At 33.5% G+C, this 22,093-nt stretch overlaps 2 protein-coding genes across 6 annotated transcripts in view; one reads left to right on the forward strand and one right to left on the reverse strand.

Annotated features, from left to right (window-relative positions):
• The window catches only part of LOC136977011 (serine/threonine-protein phosphatase 4 regulatory subunit 1-like), a 425,271-nt gene that overhangs the window by 245,430 nt on the left and 157,748 nt on the right, over nucleotides 1–22,093 (forward strand). For 4 of the 5 annotated variants that reach the window (XM_067272424.1, XM_067272423.1, XM_067272425.1 and 1 more), the window contains 6 exons: nucleotides 3,086–3,186; nucleotides 3,369–3,489; nucleotides 3,601–3,716; nucleotides 3,799–3,959; nucleotides 4,036–4,172; nucleotides 4,974–6,219. In XM_067272424.1, coding sequence (XP_067128525.1) covers nucleotides 3,086–3,186; nucleotides 3,369–3,489; nucleotides 3,601–3,716; nucleotides 3,799–3,959; nucleotides 4,036–4,172; nucleotides 4,974–4,988 — 651 coding nt within the window. In that variant the 3' untranslated portion in view covers nucleotides 4,989–6,219. Of the gene's footprint in view, nucleotides 1–3,085; nucleotides 3,187–3,368; nucleotides 3,490–3,600; nucleotides 3,717–3,798; nucleotides 3,960–4,035; nucleotides 4,173–4,973; nucleotides 6,220–22,093 lie in introns of those variants that run through there. The other variant, XR_010881016.1, reaches the window with a different exon arrangement.
• Nucleotides 6,315–21,276, reverse strand: LOC136977006 (NACHT domain- and WD repeat-containing protein 1-like). Its single transcript, XM_067272415.1, has 13 exons — nucleotides 21,187–21,276; nucleotides 15,783–16,026; nucleotides 15,547–15,715; nucleotides 14,625–14,821; nucleotides 14,236–14,551; nucleotides 13,769–14,065; nucleotides 13,361–13,701; nucleotides 13,091–13,294; nucleotides 11,505–13,024; nucleotides 11,238–11,436; nucleotides 10,953–11,143; nucleotides 9,211–9,335; nucleotides 6,315–6,656 (listed from the first exon to the last, which is right to left on the reverse strand). Exons 1-13 carry the CDS (start codon nucleotides 21,240–21,242, stop codon nucleotides 6,436–6,438), a joined length of 4,080 nt encoding a protein of 1,359 aa, XP_067128516.1. The 5' UTR covers nucleotides 21,243–21,276; the 3' UTR covers nucleotides 6,315–6,435.

A 22,093-nucleotide genomic window follows, 5' to 3' on the forward strand; every position in this document is an offset into this window, starting at 1 on the left:
ATACATGACTAAAAATCTTAATATTTTTATTTAATATTACATAACCTTGTCAATCATAATTATTTTTCAGATAAAATCGCTTTAATTGAAACATTTTAGTATAAATGATTCTAGCATATTGATTTAATATATCAATTTAAAGTAATTGTGGACAAGTCTCGAAATAAGGAACTAATCTCCAACAAGAATTTGAATTCATTTGAAGACAAAAATTAAATTTGGAAATTGTAATAATTTCTTTAGAATGAATGAAATTAAAAATACACCCAATTCTGTTTACTTTACACGGTTTTGATTTAACACGGTCTAGAAAAAAAAATTGATTCCGTTTTTACACGATTTCATTCGATTTAGCACGATTAAAAAAAGCTATTTGATTGAAATTTTAAAGAAAAATATTTTTATTAACCGTAATCTTTTAGAAATTTTTTTTTCTATATGTTACTATACTGTATTTATAAAATAGTTAGGGAATTCCCCTTTCTAATTTATTTTTATAGCAGATTAAGTATACTGTACTGTATTTTTTAATTTTTAATATTTTCTTAAGTACAACAAGAAAAATTATTAATCAATAATAGAACTATTTTATTATTTTTTCTCACAATACGATTTCATTACATTCCGCGATTGTCCAATGTCCTTGAGACGCATGCGCCGCCAATTCAAATTTAACCGACAATCTCTCCTTGGCAGTGCTCGTTACCAGTTCAAATCGACCAATCATGTTCCTTACATGATATCACCATGACACTGGACTAATCCATTAACATCTGCAACTAATTTCAAGAGTGGGAGAAGTCTTTTGTTTAGTTTTAATAAAATTGGACGTGTTCTTATATAAGCTGTTGACTAAGTAACATAAAAAAAAGTGTTAATCTATAAGAATACGGGTAAGCCATATTTATATACAGTACATACAGTATACATATTCGAACTTATTGATATCTTTATTAAATTTTAGGGCCCTAAGAAAAATGTCATTATATTTTAACTATTTTTTACAGGGTTGAAGGATATGGAACTAATCTCCTTTTTTTCTATGTACTTCATGTCTTTTTTTACATGGTTTTGTCTGGAATGTATCTACCGTCTAAAACCGAATTGGGTGTATTTAAAAATTATGAAGGAAATTTTTCATGGTATAATTTCCTATATCCCTCAGTCAAAATTCTTTTTTTATCAATATATCTTTTAAATTATTATTATATACATAGTAAAATCTATGGGATGTACAGTAGACCCCCCTATAACACGGTAGATACGTTCTGTGTTATATGAATCCATGTTGTAAGAGTCACTTAAATACAAGAGCCAATCACAGCCCGGCACATGTGCAGTTTAGGGGCTACGGCTGTTTGAAAGGTTTTCTTCCATAAAATTAATCGATTCTAGACTAATTTGACTCAACATTTCCAAATCACGTATAATTTTTTGGGAATAATCCATATAAACTATGCTATAAATAAAAAATTGTAGGATTACTTACCGAGTGTGCACCATTCGAAGACGCCATTGCCTAAGCTTGTTTTTGTCGCAGAGTTGCTCATCAAACGGCTGACGCATTTCCTGATAAGTTATTCTTTCTGTGAAGAATTCACTGAACATTGGAGACATCATTAATATAAATATAATTTTTATGGCCATTGAATAATACTGTAAATGTTTTTTTCACAAGAACTGTATAAAAATTTATCAATACTTTTCTGCCTAAACTCTCTGTATATACACGTGGTGCTGGATGGTGGCAAGTAGTTCAGCTGCTCGTCCACTATTGGTCCAGATTCGACCAATCCTGTCGCAACACGAGTTGGTGATGACATTTTACCATGTTATACGAGTCTCTTTTAGCGTGTTATATGAACACAATCGAAATTTTTTCGCTGTGTTATACGAACTTGTGTTATGGGGGGTCTACTGTATTCATATTGCCAATCTGCCAGTTTAGTTTTTAGCCTAAATATAGCCCGATAGGTAATCTGGCAGATCATTTAACAAATTATTATTATGTTGGCATCTTAATGTATGCACACAGTTTTATTATTACTTGTGTATTAATTTAAATATTTATTGTTATCAAAAGTTCTATATATGTAGAATAATGTAAAACAAGAAAAAGCAGGATATACTTAAACAATGCACTTTATCAAATAAAATTAGGAAAAGAACTGCAAGAATTAAATGTTGGCTTTAAATTTTTGTGGAAATCACATCCTTATTTTTATACGAAAACTTTTTTGGTTTACATTAGCTTGTGTGAGATTACAGCTGACCCTTGATAATCCGACAGGTATGGGACCAAAGGAGTGTCGGATTACCAAAAGTGTCCGGATTACTGAAAGTGATTACATATTTGGCATTGTTTTGCAAGCAGTAGCCTACAATATTCGTACATTTTATGAGTAAAATGCTGCCTAGGTTAATATGGAAATGAAACACCCATTTTGGTTAACTAAAACATGTTTATTAAAAGAAATATGGAAGCCAATAAATGTACAGTACATACAGTATGTATAGGCATAAATAATACAGTACGTACAGAACTGCTCACAGAAAACACATGAAATGTGTGTCATCGTGTAAGAATTAGGTGGGGATATTCATGTTGCGACAGTCTTCTGTGCAAGCAGACACATAACGGGACAGGGACTATGGTGACCTTGATGGGAGGTGCATCAGACTACTGAGCATGTCGGATTACAAAAGCGTTGGATTATCAAGGGTCAGCTATATAGCATTAACTATGATGGAAAAACTTTCAATCTTAGGCTAACAAATTTAATTATAGTGTGTTATATTTCTAAAGGAGAAATAAACAATTATTCAAAAAGCAATATGATTTTTTAGCATTCATTTTATATTGTGAGCCAGTACTTTTATTGGTGTAAATTATAAATTCAACCTGAAGATGATTCTACAAAAAGATTGAAAGTACAAGTTTACAACTTAGAACAAATATTGGAAAATTATTAGTTTCTATAGTAAATAATAATGTTCATTTATGTTATGTTTATTGTTATTTTGTATTCAGATTAATTATAGAATTTATATACCAATAATAATTGTTGTGTATTAATAATTTTAGTGGATTCAACCATTAAAAAGAAGAGACTTCCTTCCACAATTAAACGAATTGTTAAAATTAGATAATGATAAAAATTGGAGGTTTAGATTAACTTTAGCCGAGTAAGTATTATTTTTGTTTCAGATATTTATTGTAAATAATAATCTATTTTTTTATAATTAGTTTAGTTAGTGTAATTTGAAATTCTTACAGAAGAAAATAATTTAGTTTTCTGTATTTTTAAAAAAAGTAATTCTTAATTCTAGAGTTTTAAATTTATTTTTTTCTTTTTTCCTTCAAACAGGCAGTTAATATCCCTTACAAATTTGTACAGTCCCATCGACGTCAAAGAATATCTAATTCCTATTACCCTCATTCTAGTCAGAGACAAAGTGTGTGCAGTTCGAAGAGTCGCAATAAGAGCAGTAAGTTTCTATTTTGCGACATAAATTTTAAATCAAACAGGCAGAAAATAATTTTGAAATTTCTGTAGAAATAATGTGAAAAGGCAATTATGTAAATTTGCTTTTTTTCAGATAGCCGTAATGCTGAAGCGATTACAGCAGAGCTCTAATGCAGAACTACAGCGAAATTTATTAATAGAACTAGAAAAGAAATTCAAGTGTGGATCGAAATGGGTATTGAGACAGACGTAAGTGTTAAAGAAATTATAGAAACTTTAATTTCTTACTTAAATAATATCAAATTATAAAAAAAAAATTTATTATTTGTAGATATGCTTTACTCTGTCAGGATATTGCTCAGGAAAATTCACTTCCCAAAGACCAGTACATTCAAGAAATTGTGCCTCACTTATTTACACTCAGTTGGGATAGCGTTCCCAATGTTAGATTAGCAATTGCCAGATGTTTAACTGAAACTTTACTTCCATTAGGTTTGTATTCTTTTGTAGTTTAACATATTTTATTTTTGTTTCAATGTTTAATTTACCTTTAACATTTTCCTTTCAGATTATTTTCCCGAGATTCAGGTAGCACATTACGAACTGTTAAGTCAAGTCATGTATTCTCTTCAAAAGGACAGAGATAGAGACGTTAGATACTTTGCCTGCCGGTCTCCTGAATTATTTAACGCCACATTGGAAGAGGTATTTTTTAAAAACGATCCAAAATTGCATATTGCCCATTTCTCCGTCATTTCACTAGAAATCTCTTAAATTTAAGTTCTCTCAAGGCTAGCCTCGAGAGAACTAGATTCGTAGACCGTGCCAAAATTTATAATAAAAAAAAGTTCCAGATGTCATCTTTCTATGTTAAAGATTAACATGGAAAGATGCTTTTTGCAACTATATTTTTTTATTGATTTCATTAATAATCTTTTTAACTAGTGCAAAAATTTTATTGTGCTGTATTTTGGTAATTTCTGAAATACAGAGACACGATAAAAATGGAAATATTGAATAAATTCTATCAATATGAAGTAATTTCAATAATATTATATAGTGCATCTAAAACAAACATATACACCACTTAATTATAGCTAATTTAAAAGGTTTATGCAATTTTTGGCATAAAATTTATTGTTTTTATTATAATAATAATGATAAAAAAAATTCATTTGTATGTAAAGTACATAATGATTACAGAGTACTTTTTAATTTGATTACAGAATTTTTCATGTAATTAACATAGCTTTTGAAGAGGATGGCCCAAAAGTCATTTAGCTTACTAAAACTGATGTGCACACAAAACAAGCAAATATGAATTATCGGAATTAAAATAATTCTTTTAAACTCAATGTAACAAAATTAAATGGCAAGGCTGAGTTAATTTTCATGATTCCATTGCAATCTTTACAGTGATTGACTGACTTTTGGGCTATCCTGTATAATTGATGTAAATCGCAAAAAAGAAATACTATACTAATAATAATATTTTTGTTCCTCAAGCTCTCTTCAGTTTGATAGATCCACGGGGAAACGAACAACAATTTTGTATTAATTCGACTGCCATTGCAGAGTTTGGAGACAAACTATACTCACTATTTATCACACAAGAATATAATTCTGCAGTTTTTTTTTATTATGATTTGCCATCCAATGGGTATATTTACACATCAAACTTAAGATGTGGTTATTGCTCATAAAGGAGCTGTGATATGTTTTCAAAAGAAAAAAACTTTTTGATTGTCAATATACGTTGTATAAAAGAATAATATTAATAGTTAATTACCATTTAAAAGTGGTATTGTTATCGAAAATATTTAGTATTTTGTTTTAGTTATTAAGCTAAGAATTTTGCTCCATAATAATGGAATCTTCTTTATCACACATGTTTATTCTGTATATAATTTGTATTACCAGTCAGGTGCCATTTTACAAATTGGATACATAATTTTATGCCAATTTTTTTAATTAATTTGGTTTGACCAAAATGATTATATACATACACACACACACACACACACACACACACACACAAAATGCCATTTACAAAATGGCACTCTAATTATTCAATGGCATTTTAAATTGTTTGGTATTTTAGTAAGTAGGTAATTTTGTTGAATGGTTCCAACGAACTTTAAAAGTAGGGTTTAGTGTTTTTGTTATTAATGTGCAATATGAAAATTATAAATGAGACATTTATTAAAATGCAAAGAAAGAAAAATGTGATTTAGTTTGTAAAGGAAGGAAATGTTTAAGAACAGAACGTCTTTAGTTGTTATAGGTATTGTTGTTTCATCAGATGATTATTCTTCCTAAATTGGAAATAAATTTTGTTGTTGTTCACAAAGAATTTAGTTAAGTAATAGGACACTATTTAAGGTTTATTTGTAAGGATAATAAGATGTGTGTTAGCACATTAAAAATTAGTCGATTTGGAATTTCATAAATTCCAAAAGTGATATTTAAAAAAACCAAAATATTTTTAGTGTGATTTAGCGTTTTAAAATTACTAATTTTGTTTTTAAAGTAAGTTCGGTTCTGTTTGTATTGCACCTACTTTAAAGTCATTGTTACGTTGATTGGTTAAAGAGTATTGTACGTTGTGTTTAAGAGATGGAATATATCGAACGTCGATCAAAATGGAATTGAATAGTTGAGTGAATGTTATCAAATTTTATACAGAGTTATAGAAGAAATTGTATAGTCAGAATTGACACTCAGTAAATAAATTTGATTTTTGCAAAAATGACGATCGAGTTGTGTGCACTTTTTGTTTTTTTGTTTAAAAAACATTCTCGAATCTAATTTGTCGTAAGAGAGAGGGTTTTAAATTCTTTTCCTTAATAAATATCAAATAAATATTTATTGTCTATATTAAAAATTTACATTTTTTTTTGTTACAGGCACAAAAACGTTACAGAATTTTTAAAAAAATCACGCAATTTTTAAGAATCGGTATTCGTTATCAACTCTCTTTTTCGTTTACTTGGAACACTTGCTTTTCGTATTGTTTGTCGCCATAAGTTGTGCTGTCATTCGTCTGCTCCTCCACGCTGGTTTCGTGACAGAGCGAGAGCGTGACCACGCTCTGTCGTCGGTACAGACCCATCACCACGGCTTTTCCGTCCGGTAAAAGTTGGCAACAACTAATGGCTTGATCCGGGGTGAAGACTGCCAGACACACACCTAAGCAACATAAATACACAACGGTAAACAACCAAGCTTTGCATTCGAATTGGTTCGTTCCGTATCTTTAACTTGGGATGGCACAGATAATGACGACGACATACAATTAAATAATCATACGAAACAGCTAATTCTCGCTGTAGACAGTATTTAAATTGGACACCACGCAACTAACGTTTCGTTGTAACGTTTAAAAAACTTTTTGTATTTTCTGTTAATTTGTGCGTACGTAAACTAGCGAATGGATTTCTAAACTTTGTTAAAGAACACGAATCCGTGCCGGATAAAATGATGGCGATGGAGATTATCACACAGGCGCAGAAAGATTTCAATGCTGCATTCATTCGGTAAAGCAAATTACCGAATGAATGCAGCATTCAACGCAATCAATTGTTTTTCGTTGTTGATTCTTTCCGTTCCGTGGGCACTAGGGAGAGTTTTTTAAAATCGTATCCATTGTGGGTGTCGGGGTCTCCTTAAGAAATTTATAGCATGCCTAATTCTACGTGTATTTCGACAATTGGGTAAAAAATTATTTTGGGAATAGGCCTATGCAACGTAAAAAGAAGTTCGTCGAAAGACGATTCCCTTTGAGTTTATTCGGTAAGAAAAGAATCTTACTTGATGAAAGTAGAATTTATTACGACAATCATCTACAAATTTTTATCAAGTAACTAACTACTGTGTTTATATTAGGGGAAGGTCGTGTAGTACCGGGCGGCGGCTAGTATCTGACAAGCGTTGTTTCTAACATTTGTTGCAAGTGGCAGAACCTGTGAAGATATCAGCATGTTGGGTGAATAAAGAATGTTCAGATTCCGCCATATTTTAGTCAATCAGCAGAGTTGTTGACACGTGGCAGAAAATTTGGTAGTTTTAATAGTGTTTTAAGTGAACGAAAATGACTTCTGGTTGTCATAGCTTGCCTGACAATGAGAATAAGTTGTTTTTTTTTTTTTGTTTATTGTTGAAAACAACATTTATTGTTCTTTTAACTTGTAGGCCGGAAATATCATTAAGCTTACTAATACGTATGTGGTAACCGATGTTTCGGGTTGTATCGGAAACAGTTTAAAATTGATAAGAATTATATTCTCACAAAATGTTTTTGTTTTACGAGACAATATGGGTAAACTACGGCAGAATAAAGGGAAAAAAAGAATTATGCAGCTAAGAGAAAACTGCTGGGGGAAAATTGTCTATATAAAGAGAAACAAAGAAAGAAAACAGTAAATAGGCCTAAATCAGTTCAAGAATAGAGAGAAGACCAAGAGACTCGCTGCGTCATCTGTGGTGAAATCTTTGAAAAAGACTAGATTCAGTGTAGGATTTGTGAAGGTTGAAAATTGCTCTGATCTCGAAGGAAACAAATATTTTTATGAATGTGATGATTGCATTATCAAAAAAATAAACACACAATGCATTTGTCGTTAAAACGAATTGTTAAATTTAATTTTCAAAATTTTTTAATTTATACCACTTTCTTATCATGTATTAACTTAGTTTTACGATCTGTAATTTGTACTTTTATAAATTTCTCAATAATAACTCTGCCTAATAATAAAAAGTTTTGTGAAACCAAAAGTAATTCTCTTCTTGCAAGTTTTTCTCGTGTCCGATACAACCCTCCACAATTGAACTTGGTAAAAATATAGTGACTGTAAAAAGTGTTTTAAAAAATGATTAATATTTTTATCTTAGAAAAATGAGTTTTAACAAGTGTTTTTATAAGACAATGAAGTTTTGTATGGAATGTAATCTGGACCAATTGAGCTGTAAATTTTTTTTATAATATAGGAAAAGCTTAGGTGTCCGGAATTAGACGACCTTCCCCTATAGCAGTGTTTGTCAACCCGGGGTGCCGCAAAGTTTAGGACCTTAAGTAAATTTCAATGAAAATTCCTAAAGTGTAGTTCAAGACAAAATTCAATGGGCTTAAATTTTGATTTTGAACACGTAGAAACATTATTTTTGCATTAAAATGCTGCTTCAAACTGTCAATTTTTTGAATTTTTTTTCCCGGGGAGGGAGTTTCCCTCGGACCCCACCCCAGCGTTGCGCATAATATTCGTTTTCGCAAAAGATTCATCTCCCCATTAAAAAAGCCCCCTTTTTCAGATACTAGATCCGCCTCAGGTCAAGGGTGCCACGATTTTTTATTTTTCAATCGGGTGCCACTCAATGAAAAAGGTTGAAAAACACTGCCCTGTAGTAACGTAATAGCTTAAATCAGGGATGGTGAACCTTTTTGAATTCGCACGCCATGTAGTAAGCATACTATAGCTTTAAAGATCTTTATGAGTACCAAAGTTTTAGACTTGGAGTAACGATATTTGAAGAAATTAAACGAATATGCTCTAATTAGAATAAATATAAAAAAGGATGGTCGGGTGATAAATAGAAATCGTATGATACGCTACCCCACCTACATGTATTATTTTTCGCCACCCCTGGCCTACATGTATTATTTTTAAGGTGACGTACCGTTTGCTTTCGATAAAAAGTTCTCTAGGATGATTTTAAATCTCGTAAATATGTAAAGTAAATCACTTACCGTTTGCTAAGTCCCACATTCGGAGACTTCTGTCTCTTCCCACAGAATCGTAAGTGACGCAGACCGTACCTTTGTCATTCGTTCTGATTTGGTCGATTGGAGCCGTGTGACCCTTCAGCGTATACCTGCCAATTCGAAGAAACTATTTACGAACTATTACATTGTTTTTACTTTATTTTTTATATATATATATATAAAACTACGTATATCCGAATCACTATTACTTGCCCGTCTAATGGAAAAATACAAAACATTACGTAGTTACGAACAAAAATCGAAATCCGAAACTGTGTTATATTATATAACATATACTGTAATTATCCAAATATCAACCAAAAGTACGGTAGGACGACAAAGTGATAAATGTACACGAAATCCGTTGTATTAGTCACGTAGACAACGTTCCGTATCGCCTGCTCACAATATTCCGTTATAAAGTCAGCTTTCGGTAATATAACGTTAATAAAATCAATGGGTCAATTTAGTTTTACGACAATAAATTATTGCTATAAAAATGGAATTATTAATAAAACACGTTTTATTGTTTCACATATAAAGTCACCAGTTATCCTGTAAGTTGTAAAATATGACGAGGTTAATTACAGGACAATCCGCGGGATTGTCAGCGTGAAATACATTCATTCTTCCAACACCAACTGCAAAAATAGATTATATAATATTGTATACCACGTTTAGGACCGTTTGCACGAATTTTTCGGCTAACTGGCCGAAAGCTTACTACGTTGTTTACCGTTTCTCGGTAACGCGACTAAACTGATTTGAGTGTATACCAAAATACTGTAGATTAAATTAAAGTATGGGTGAATTTTAAGTATTTATAATGTGAAATTATTATTAACTATAAAGTAAGATTTCGAAGACCCTGGCAATTAACGGAAAACTAGCTCTCGAAATCGATTCTCAAAACTTTTTAATCGTTTTACAGCGTTATAAGATCCCGACCTTAAAAATATTGCCTCAATATTAAGAAAGACTTCCTTTAAATGTTCTAAATACAGCTTATTGACATCGGAGTCGGTCGGTCGTCTTCGCTAATCTATAGAACAAATTTTAACCGGTCAATTTCGGGGGTTAACTTACTCGCAGTTTATTCCAGAGAATTATACTCGTGAAATATGTCGAGGATAATTGTGTAGTGGTATATTAAAACTCGTGCAAGAGGCTCTTAAGATGGTAAATGCTGTAGAACCTAATGCAAAAAGGTAGGAAAGTTACTGGGCTGCAATTTGAAAAAATGTAGACCTATAAATTCCCACTGTCGTTCCGTTCATCCGTCCTTCCTTAATCTCCAGAAGGGAGTTAAATATATGAAAGTCAAGAGCAGATATGGAAAGATTAGGAGCAGGAGGCCCCAATTAACTAAACGTGACTTCCGGTGCAAACCAAAAGTTCATAAATTTCAATTGAAAAATTTTCGCCCGAAAGGAGTTAGATGACCCGGGTCCCCCAGAGCGGTAGGCTGCCACCTTTACCGCTCGGCCATCCGGCCGTCACTAATTTGAGGTTGAGAGCGCATATTTTCGGGATTGATCCTGATGGAGGGATGTGTTCTGACAGACCGAATTGACTACTCATGAAAAATTCCTGCTCCCCAAAGCGGTAGGCTGACACCTTTAACCATTTCGGTTATCCGATTGTCCGTTTTTTGAGATAATGATGTCACGCTGCATGGTATTAGTTACAATACTATATATATAAAATAATAATTGAAAATTTCTTACTTTTTTCCTCCCGTTATTAAATCCCAAACTAGCACCGATCCGTTCTCTAGCCCATTCACCACAATGTTTCCAAAATGAGAAATGGCAATACCCCAAGTGTTCGAATCCGGTTTCCACTTTTTAAATAACGTTCCGCTCTCCAATTCGTATACTACTATAAAGTTAGGCGAAGGATTATCTAAAGGCAATTCCTGCAATAAAAATAAATTTAAACAATGTCTATTTATTTTGTTTCGTTTTAAAATCGAATTAAATTTATACGTTTAATGGGGTTAGAAAACTTACCTTACAAATAGATACGAGATATCGACTGTCATCACTAATAGCAGTCATGTTAGTCAGAAATTCGTGCTGCGGAATCCTCAAGTCATAAATGAGCTTCCTTTCTGTAAGATCCCACACTAACAATGGAAATGGTTTTTGAGTTTCGTCACCGCAAACGCAAATTCTTCCATCCGCGCTAACCAATAAACTATTTAAAAATCTACAAGAAAGTAAAAATTATTGCCCGGTTCTGCAATTGTTAATTTCACACAATTTATTGATTTTTACCTATCTTCTCCCACTTTGAACGTCGTTTCCATATCGCCGGTTTCTAAACTCATGACATTTACGTACATTCTGTTCCTCGATAGCGCAATAACGTATTTATTGTCTTGAATACCGTAGTAAGGCATCTTCTGATTCATAATTCCTTTCAGCCTCAAAACAAATTTTCCGCGATTCAAATCGTACAAGACTAATTCACGATTACAAAGAACCAACGCTCTGTTGTCATTGAGGAGTTTGATATCTCTGGGAGATTGAGAAATTCGAAGAGTTCTCACCGGTATCGATTTGTGAATGTCCCAAACTACGATTTCTTTTCTTTCTTCGGACAAAGTTACGGCGTGACACGGATCGTCTTTTATGGTGAAGATGCTGTTGAAAGTGAGCGAAATGTCACTTTTTTGTTCTTCTTGAATGCTCCCGACTGGTTTAAGTAAACAAGGCATGGAAGAGAGTAGACTAGGTATAGGTGGTTTAACTGTTCTTTCGTAGATTGATTGAAGTAAAGGATATTTCTCTGTATTTTCCTCTTCTGACATGAAACTCTTTAAGCGATTGTAGAATTGGCTATAGAATTGCGTGCTGTCGTATCTCAATGCGTAACTGGATAGATGCATTACATCTCTTAGAACATACACTTCGTTGTCGGCGTTGTCGGAGTTGTGATAAATGTAAAAATCGATGTCTTCCAGAAATTCGTATGGATCCGAAGAACCGCACTTTGCAACGATCCATTCCGGACTAAACAAATAAGAAGCTTTGGCAATCGGACAACCTTGATCCAAACAGTTCATTGGTAGTTCGCTCAGTTTGCGGCAATTGGGAACAGAGCCGAACACGACGGGTTGGTCTAACACTAATCTATTGATGAATTTGTTCTTGTATAACTTATATTTATCTCCCGCCCATTTACCCGAAAAATAATCCACTAACGACATTTTATACTTATCAATTTTTTGTTCTTTGATATGCTCCCAGCATCTGTATTTGTAATATTGGTTCTTCCAAGTTGTGACGTTTCGGCGACATTCGGTTCTAACGTCAAGAAATGCGTACAGTTGTCGCTTCATCAGATGCCATATCAGTCGAGGAAACCTGATAAATGTGCTAACGTTATCGTGGTAAACACATTCCAGAGCGGCATCTTCGCAAGACAATAAATCTAACATCTCTTCGTCCGTTAAGCCGTGTTTGGCAGCTCCCAACAAACCGATTACGTAGTTCATTACTTCTTCACCCACGTAATCGCCTAAAAGTGATAGTTTACTCTCTACCAAATCCTCCATATTGTTAGGAATATTCTCGTTATCTACATTCTTAGAACTCTGCCATTTTATCGCCGAATACCCCAAAACTCTAGCGTATCTTGGGTTAGGACAATTCGACAGGCAATTTCTAATTAAAGTTTTTTGGGTATTTGTTAACACCCTTTTGTTGTTCATTAAGATCTCGTCGATTATTGACATAGCTTCGATGGATGTGAGAGAAGGAATAGACAAGAAACTTGATTCTGGAAATATGTCCTATTGAAAAAATAAAATAAAGTATCAAAAGCCGGTCAAAGACTAGAAAAAGATTTAAATACTTACTCGTAATTGTTTGAGTTCCGGACTATTATCTCTGAGAGTGAGAATGAATTTGGTCTGTCTAGGCAGTTTGGTGGGAATCCAACTTAAATCTCTGGAGCTATAATTAGCGACTTGATCTAAGCCGTCAATCAATATATTCATAGGATACTTCTGACTAGTTCTTCTTATCAAAATTTCAAACGATGCATTATGTTCTTGCATATTCTGGAATTAAAAATGCTTATTTGTTATCTCTATTTCAATTTTAAATTCTGCCAAAATTATATCTACTTTAAAGGCTAACGAAACGTGTTCTCCTATTAAACTGCAACAATGTTCACTGATGCTCCTTAGGATTCTTTCGAGAGTGGCAGATTCGGAACTGATTCCTACGTGTCTGAGAACGATGGCTGTATTCGGCATCCAACTAGAACACAAATTCGAAACTGCAGCCATTAGTCCCGTTTTACCGCATCCGGCGGGTCCATATACAATTAACGGACTAGAAGACTGCCCCTCCAAATATTGTCTGATGGCCATTAACACGTCTTGCCTGCCGATAAATTTAGCCGAATGTATTTTACTGGTCCACCATTGAAGAAGCAATTCGTGATGAAGCGGTTCTTCCATTCCTGCGAAAAAATCTTTATTGCGAATGCCCGTGATAAAAATTTAATCCCATATAGAAAAATCCCGCACCTTTATACGCTTTAGTTTCTTCTTCCACGCTATCCGCTTCTACAATATTTTCAACTATTTTCTTTATTTCGTCTTGAACGGCCGAAAACGTTTCTTGACTTTCTTCATCTTTTGCTTCTAGATAAATAATTCTATCTTTCGGTAAAATTTCTTCTAGCTGCGAGATAACAGAAGAGCCTACTCGCGCACTACCCGAACCACTGTCTCCATTCATTAATGTGTTATAATTAACAAGCAAGCATTTGTTTGCAAAACCTTTGTTTTCGATAACCGTTCTGTTAATTTCTTCTTCCAATACTGAAAAAAAAACAAATCACAGATATATGTACCGCATTTATTTTAATAAACAGCGCGCTGTTAATGACTTTTTCATTTTGCAACTGGGCTGCTTATCAGAATATATACGATGTATATTACACACTGTATATTGAATCATTTACCATTAAAAACTAAAAAACAACCATTACCTAAAGACAGATAATTGGCTTTCTTTCTATCCGGCAAGACTTTGGATAAGATGTCGATCATGGCGGCCGATTCTCTCCTCCACATTTCAATGGCTTCTTTTCTCTCCGATATGTTTTTGGACATTATATTGGGTATATTATATCTAATAGATTGAAGAACGTAACGGGGAGGAATATTATTCTCGTCTAACCGATACCATTTTCTAAGATGATCTCGGTCTTTATCAGATTCTACTTTGCGTATGAAATTATCAAAATCCGTTTCTTCGATTACGCGAGGTAGACACGGTTCGTACATTTTGCCTTTATACAAAACCTAAAATAAAATCAAATTTATTTTACTTATTTAACAAAACTAATAAGTCACTCGCGTAAAATGAAATTTTTACCAATATTATAAGTTTTCCTCTCTTCAAATTTTCTAAGGTTTCGATACAAATCTCTCTGAACGTGTGATCGTCTATGCAATCGGCATACATTCCGCAATGTAAATTCACTACGTTTAGTTCGTATCCCATTTCTGCCACTCGATGCCTTAAGGCGGGAAATATAGCGGCGTACATCAAATCGAATTCAGATTCCGTCTCTAAAAACGTTTAAAAAACGTGGTTCTGTAAACTTATATTTACTGTTATTTCTAAAATTATATCAGAATATTCAATAAGTAAAAATTTAGCTATTTGTCACGTAAGCTTCGTCCATAAATTCGTACGAGATTGTAATTCGCCATTCGTTAGACCAATGGTTCCCAAACTGTGGCTGGCGAGGGTTGCACAGACCCATTTCCTAAAAACGCTTTTTATTTTATTACTTAGCAAATATCGCAGTTTGCGAGAGAAGATCAACTGTGCCGACGAATTAAAAAATAAAAACATAAAAATGTTCAGTAATGTTTTTGAAATAAAGCTTTTATTAAGGAGTTATAGACAGTTAAAGTTCAGTGACGTCATTCGACTCCTTTGTTAACGGGAGAAGTGTGATGTACCGGGGCACGACTACAAAAATCGAGAGCGTTGTGACCGTGTCACGATAGATCGTTTGCTCTTTACGAATTTATAAAATATTTATATGTAAATAACTTTAATTTAGCCAAGACGTTTTATTTTCAAAATGTTCAAAATGCTTCAAATATAATCGCCGGTATTATTTTATTCGTCCTTTTCAACGTTTGATAATTTCTTAGCTAATTAAAGATCGGTTAAAAGCGATGGCGAAACGAAGAATTCTACTCCGTTAAATTTCTTGATATACTTGGAAGTAATCCTACCTGGTGTAAAAATAAATGATAAAACAATAGAAGACGATAGATACCAAAAGAGCTAGTGCAGACGTATATAGATATTTCTTTGGCGTTAGACTTAATGTCGGGTTTTCGTACCCTCCCCAGTAGAAGAGATCTGACATCGTCGGAACAATATCTGAGATCCGGCAATTCGTCCATTAAACGGGGATCGTAACTCAATCTTCTTATTTTATGATACTGAAAATAAATATAGTTTTATAAGGTTTTAGATTCGGTATAATAAAATCTTTTCAAGCGTTACTACCGGTTGCGAAGTAGATAGCCTTTTAACTGCTGGCATTTCGGGAGCTAAAGGATCGGAGGTTATTTCGGGAGGAGAAGTTTTGTCCGGAGTTTCTGGTGTAACTTCCACTTTAATCTGGCACACGGAAGGAGGAGGAGCTTCGGCTTTCGATTGACCGGTAACTGTCGTCGCCTGCGATGGAGTTTCTGCCGCCTGTTTCTGGACGGCGGACGACGACGGCGTCTTGGACTCATCCGATTCGGGTCTGAGAAAGGAATCCAATTTATTAAATAACGAATACAACTAAAAATATGTTAATCGGCAACTTAAAATGCTTTATTAACGTACTAAACGTTTATCAACAAACAGAAAAGATAAACAACTTTGTACAAAATGAACAGTCATTCATAAAAAAGAGAGAGACTGGGATTTGAACCAACGTCCTTCGAGAGCATGCCAAATGCTCAAACTACCGGAACGTACCTTATCTCGAATGAGATTCTTAACTTTACTACGAAATATATTAACGTATTGAATGGACTAGATCAGTGTTCCTCAAATTGTTCGGGAACGTTTTTCATTCCAATCTCTCGCCGACCACCAGAAGGGGAAAAGGAGTAAACTGCCCCGGACCCGAGGAATTAAATGCTCGTTTATTTCTTTCTTTATTGTTACAGGGCTCCCGATATATTGATATATTTCCCCCCAGTCTCTTGTTACTCTCTGGACGGACCTATAGATCAGTATTTTTGTGAAATTAAATAAAAATTATTATAAAACGGAGAGAACGGAGTTCAATATTATTATTGTTATTTTAATTTTCAGAATGAATTAGAAATTTTATTACTGAATTTTTCTTGTTGTCTGATGAAATACGACACAACAAACGTACTACAAAAAAAAAGACCAGATAAAACTACGTAGAAAAAAGTTCGAACTATAAACAAAATCGAAATAAACCGAATTCAAAACAGAAAGACTAGATCTAGTCTTACCCCCGTCACTGGCCAAGCGTTTTCGTACCCTGAACACCGGGAGTTCGGTCGTGGGTTCGCGCCTCGCTCGGATGGGCTGGCCACGTGGAGTTTTCCGGGTTTTCTCCACGTTCCTAACGCCTGAATGGAGTCAGTTTCCCTAAAAAAAATACATTCCGGAAGGATCCCCCTCTAGGCAGATTGCCCGAGTGTTGCGTTGCCATAACTTAATAAACAACAATTAGATCTAGTTTATAAAAGATTAAAATAATATCAATGACCAAGCTTAGGAATGTGTGGTGCCTCATTAACTTTTAATGCACGTCTCATTTTGGGGAAACTATAACCAACCATCAGAAAATGATCTCCCGACCCATTTAAACCCCCATTTTGCATCTTTTCTACCCTTTTCACCATTTCCCTCAATTAGCATTATTTTCCGCTTTTTTTTTCCAAGCTTTTGCGCAAAATTACAAATGAAATTCGCTACGTTTGATTCAGGTATCGAGAGTGAAACGCTTTCTAACCGATTTTCCCGCTCATTTTACTTTCGGAAATTGAAATTACGCTTTTGATTGGCTGACAAATTTCAACCGTAAACAGTTTTGAATTTGAATTCGAAAATTACTCTTTTTCAAAATTTTAAATTTCTTGCTGTGATTGATTAGGGGAAAAAATGTCAGTTGGCTAACGGTAGTTTTAAAAATACTATGAATAAGGGGTTTCCTTTGGCATCGTTCTAGCGAAGTTCTGCACTTTTATCATAAGAATATAGGCCTATATATTTATATTTGTATACCGTATTGACCCGAATATTAGGCCAGTAAGGTAACTTTCGCTTGTCAGCCCATTTCGGCAACTCTAATTGACACAATTAAGAAATTTTTCACAGAAGAAAACAAAGTAATTTGGATATAAAGTTTCGTGTTAGCTTAAGTTACACGCGTGGCACGAGAAAAGTGCGTGGTAGCTAACGATGAATGAGTCACACGATCTAAATATAGATGTCAATTGATGGTGGAGTGGTTATTTGGGAGAGAGTACGTGCGGATCGCCACGTTGACAGTAGTGATTGACAAGGAAATTGTCAATCACTGTACGACCACTGTCGGCCAGTGTCGAACCTGTCTCTCGGGACCGGGGTTGCGAGGTCCGCGCGTTTCGCACCCAATTGGGCTACTTTAACTGCCAATCGCGCCTTATTTCTTGGAGTTGCGGATTATGTATTTTTGGGATAATCTTCATCTAGTTTACATTTTGAACTTTATTCCAAATCATAACCCAAATACCTGCATTTGAAGCCCAATTTGATAACGCTGGTTTTCGACACGAGATGTCATTATCTAGTTATTGATTTTTCTCGTAAAACTTCGAGGGTAATGAAATGTTACGTAATTAATGGGAGGAGTTTGCAGATTTGTTAACACGTGTTATCAGTAGGGAGGGGTCAAAATTTCCCTAAAAATGCGTTATATAATTTATGGACAGCCCGTGAGCTGCTTCTCTTTTCACTTGATTGAGGATATTGGAGATAGCCCGCCCTGTTTTGTTTCTCGCGGACGAAACACGGTTAGTTTTGGATATTTTAGTGGCTCTAGTAACGGGCCAACCGTGGATATAATACTTTTAAAAATATACGAGTTGTCAAAGTGTAATGCTGTTCAAGTAATGCGGGCATTTAATGATGCCTGCACGAAGCCATGGCCGGATGTCATTAAATACCAAAACGCATGGACCATTCTAACGGACCAAGCTCCTTACAAGCTCTCAGCTTTCAGGAATTTAAAACCAATGCTTGTCAACTCGAACCAGATTTCGGATGCATAGCACACGCTCTTCATTCGGCAAAATGTCGCAAAAGCAAACATGTTTATTCATTCAAAAAGATTTAAGGAAAGCGCCGGCAAGAGTCGCTGTGTATCGTGAAGTCATACAGTTTCCCTGTCACCCCGATCTAGTCATCACAAGATGGGGAACGTGGATAAGTGCTACTGGTTTCTATTGCAAAAATTTTGAGAAAATCAAAGAATTTGCTTGAAATACGAATTCGTTTTTGCAATCACCGAATTAGAAAGGAAGCATCTTCAAAAAAAAAAAAAAAAAAAGCAGTGGGGGGAACTGTTTTCCTCAGTATAAGAGATAGGTTAGATGATTTGCCAAGAAAAAACTTGAGAAGAACTTGCTAAGAATCCAGACTTGACCTTTGACAAATGATTGCGATTTAAGCGACAACGATATGTAAGTAGAGTATAAAAATGAATGACGTGAAAAATATTCTATATCATACAATTCAAATAAAAGTTTTTAGATGCTCAACATAATTTCTAGCACGAATCCTCTGCACCATTTTTGCTTCTTTTTTAGCACACTCTGCATTGTCCATTTTAAACTTTTTATCACCCTAAAATCCTATTCATACTGGTGACCAAAAGCGAGAAAATACACGAATGAATGGAGGCGAATACCGAACATTCGTAACGAGTAAACCATCCACACTACTAGGTATCGGCCAAATGTTTGCTCGGCGTATGACAAATAGCGAATGTCTGGACACTATTTTGAACATTTGCAGATATATCGGTGCGTAAATCCATATTTTTACACGGAATCCGGAGCACGTTTCGATCCTGTAGGATGTCGAAAGCCTCGCACCGAAAACAACTTTTGCTCATATTAATATTTATTTGTATCTAAGTTTTAGAGATATTATAAAATAAAAATAGGATAAAATAAAAGAACGAATTTAAGTACGCGACACTTGACTTTTCGCCCGTTAACAAACAACTGAAAGTGAATTCCCACTTCGGCCGACTATAGGCCCTACCTGACGTATCAAATAACAAAAATTACCGTTGTTATAGATTCTTATTCAATTCTGGAAATAATTTGTCGGGTATAAATGACGATTTATTTAATTCGAGTGTCATCTGACGGAGGAATCTCAACAAGTAGTTCTAAAACCTAACAACGAAGCTCGGTTCCACTTAAAGCACTTTAAACAATACGTTCAGTTTAAGAACACGGGGTATTAATTTCAAGTTTCGGCTGTTTGTTTTACTTCACTTAAAGTGCTCCTTCCTGACTGCATTTCAATGGCGACACCGGCCGGAACCTATAAGTTATATAGAAAACGAGCTTAGAAGATTGTAGCTGCTTGTAGTATTAATTCCTGACATTGGCGGTAAACGTCGTCATCTTTATATTAGTAAAAGCGCAGACACTCGATATCAAGAGCATCGATATTTAAAAATTGTGATGCGATTTCCGAAACGTAGGCATCAGAATTTATATGAAGCCATCTTTATTATCGGAGGCGAAAATCGTATTGGGTAGTGTTATCAAGAGCTATATTTAAATCGTTAGTAAATTTTCTAGGTGTTTTTAAGTGAAAAGTGGATATTATGTATTCAAAATTTTTATATTGTTAAACCATGTAGTATTGTATGTATTGTATATTTTATATACAAACATATAATAATAAATCTTTAATATATACAGGACTTAAACCGTGTTAATACGGAATTACAAACAAATGTTACTAATTCAAACATTAGTTATTTCCACTGGAACTAAAATGAAAAACACTTTAATTTATAGAATTTAAACTGGTAAAGATAAAAAAGAAGATTGTTTAGTTGTTTTTTTTATTTTAAACTCTTCAAAAATTTAATTATTTTGTTGTTAAAAACTATTATAAAAACATTAATTTATGTAAAATAAATTAATATTGTGTTATTAATGTTATTTGTTGTGTAAGTTGATTATAAAAAATAAAAATAAGAGAGAGTTCTCCTAACAGAACGTTTTATTTATAAATTAAGCTTAATTTTATTGGCATTCTACTTTTTATATGATTTTTTTTTTTTTAATTATAAATTTAAAAATATAAAAGTTTTCCCATAGTGTAGAACTACTTGAACAATCATTTAGTTATTCTTCATTCTTCACAATCTCAAAGTTTATTATAGAATTCTCTTTAGAAAGGAAAGAAAGTAAAAAAAAAAAAAAATTTAAATGAATGAAATCTGGTATTTATGAATGAACTGACGTAAATGGTTTAATGTATCTGTATATTTTCTGAGAATAAAAATAATTTAAATGCAATTACAATTGACAATTTCAAATCTGTACGCAATTAAATAACTTATAAAACAAAAACCTGTAAGTATATTACATTATATGCAACAAGAAAAGTTTATGACTTTTTATGCCTTTTGTGAGTGATATAAAATAAACAATACGATAACTCGATTATTATAAAATGGATGAGAAGGTTTTAGAATGATTTACAGTCTCTTACAAGGTCTTAGAATCGTAGTAATTCAATGGGATGGCAAAATGTGACGAGTTGTATTAAATAAATTGATTAAAACACATATAAGCAATCTTCTAAAAAAGATATTTAATAAAATGTTTAAAAATAGTTTTTTTTAAAAAAAAAACAAGCTTACTTTTTACATTTAGGAGAAAGTTTATCCTTCTGGAAGGCGGAACATATAGCACCCATTTTCTTCTATTTTAGAATTAAAGCATAGTTTATTCTGTAAAATTTCAAAAATGTTTGTTATATCCGGATAGAGAAAGATCGTTCGTTCTTCCCGAAATCTAAAGAATATCCGAAAAGAGAAAATGAGCTAAAAATAAACTTTATCAGCGAAAATCGCAAATACTTTGCCAAGAAAAATGTTTTAATGTCAGAAAATGTTTCAATGTTCGGTAAAACAAAATTTACTAGCGACAAAAATCCTGTGTTTTAATGCCGTGTCTTATTCCCGAACGTAGAAAGTTTCGATTAAATAATTATAAACTACATTTATCCTTATTCTAAATACCAGAAGAGTCGTTCTCGATTATTTTCCGATTTTCTAATAAAATGCTCATCTCTTTCATTAGGTCTAAAACGCAAAAAAAAAAGTGACCTTTTGACCTAAGATGAGCAGTTTCCTTACTGTTCTGCAAGGAAAGCTCGGTTTAAATCGCTCTAATTATACATTTTCATGCTGATGAAAGTCTATGGCTAACTTCCAGCTTGTCTGCAATCGAGTTAAAAATATTTTTCCTTCGCTTTTACAAATTTATGATTTTACTATCGGCCTAATCCCATCAACAACGTAAAGTTTAAGTACAGTATAGAGCCGTAAAAAGCAATAACTGTACTTAAACTTTCACTAATCGCTAAGTTGTTGATAATGTTACCTTTGCTATATATAGAAACGAAACGCGGCTTCGGAAGCAGTGAATGTCCTATTCGAAACTTCATCTTTTTTTTTTTTTTCTTTTGTAGGAAAAATACAATATATAAATAAATATAAATTATAAAATTGAGTTTTATGTACAAAACAAAAAGATTAAATTATA

Source organism: Centruroides vittatus, unplaced genomic scaffold, assembly GCF_030686945.1.
Source record: "Centruroides vittatus isolate TY-2023 unplaced genomic scaffold, ASM3068694v2 contig_439, whole genome shotgun sequence".
Classification (NCBI taxonomy): domain Eukaryota; kingdom Metazoa; phylum Arthropoda; class Arachnida; order Scorpiones; family Buthidae; genus Centruroides; species Centruroides vittatus.

What these genes read in the sequence shown, in the direction of transcription:
- LOC136977006 (XM_067272415.1), bottom strand. Translation starts at nt 21,242, where the DNA reads ATGGGTGCTATATGTTCCGCCTTCCAGAAGGATAAACTTTCTCCTAAA. An exon ending in AGAAACTAAAGCGTATAAAG is followed by an intron (nt 13,702 to 13,768) that starts GTGCGGGATTTT and finishes ATTTTTTCGCAG; the next exon opens with GAATGGAAGAACCGCTTCAT. An exon ending in TTCAAAGTGGGAGAAGATAG is followed by an intron (nt 11,437 to 11,504) that starts GTAAAAATCAAT and finishes ACTTTCTTGTAG; the next exon opens with ATTTTTAAATAGTTTATTGG.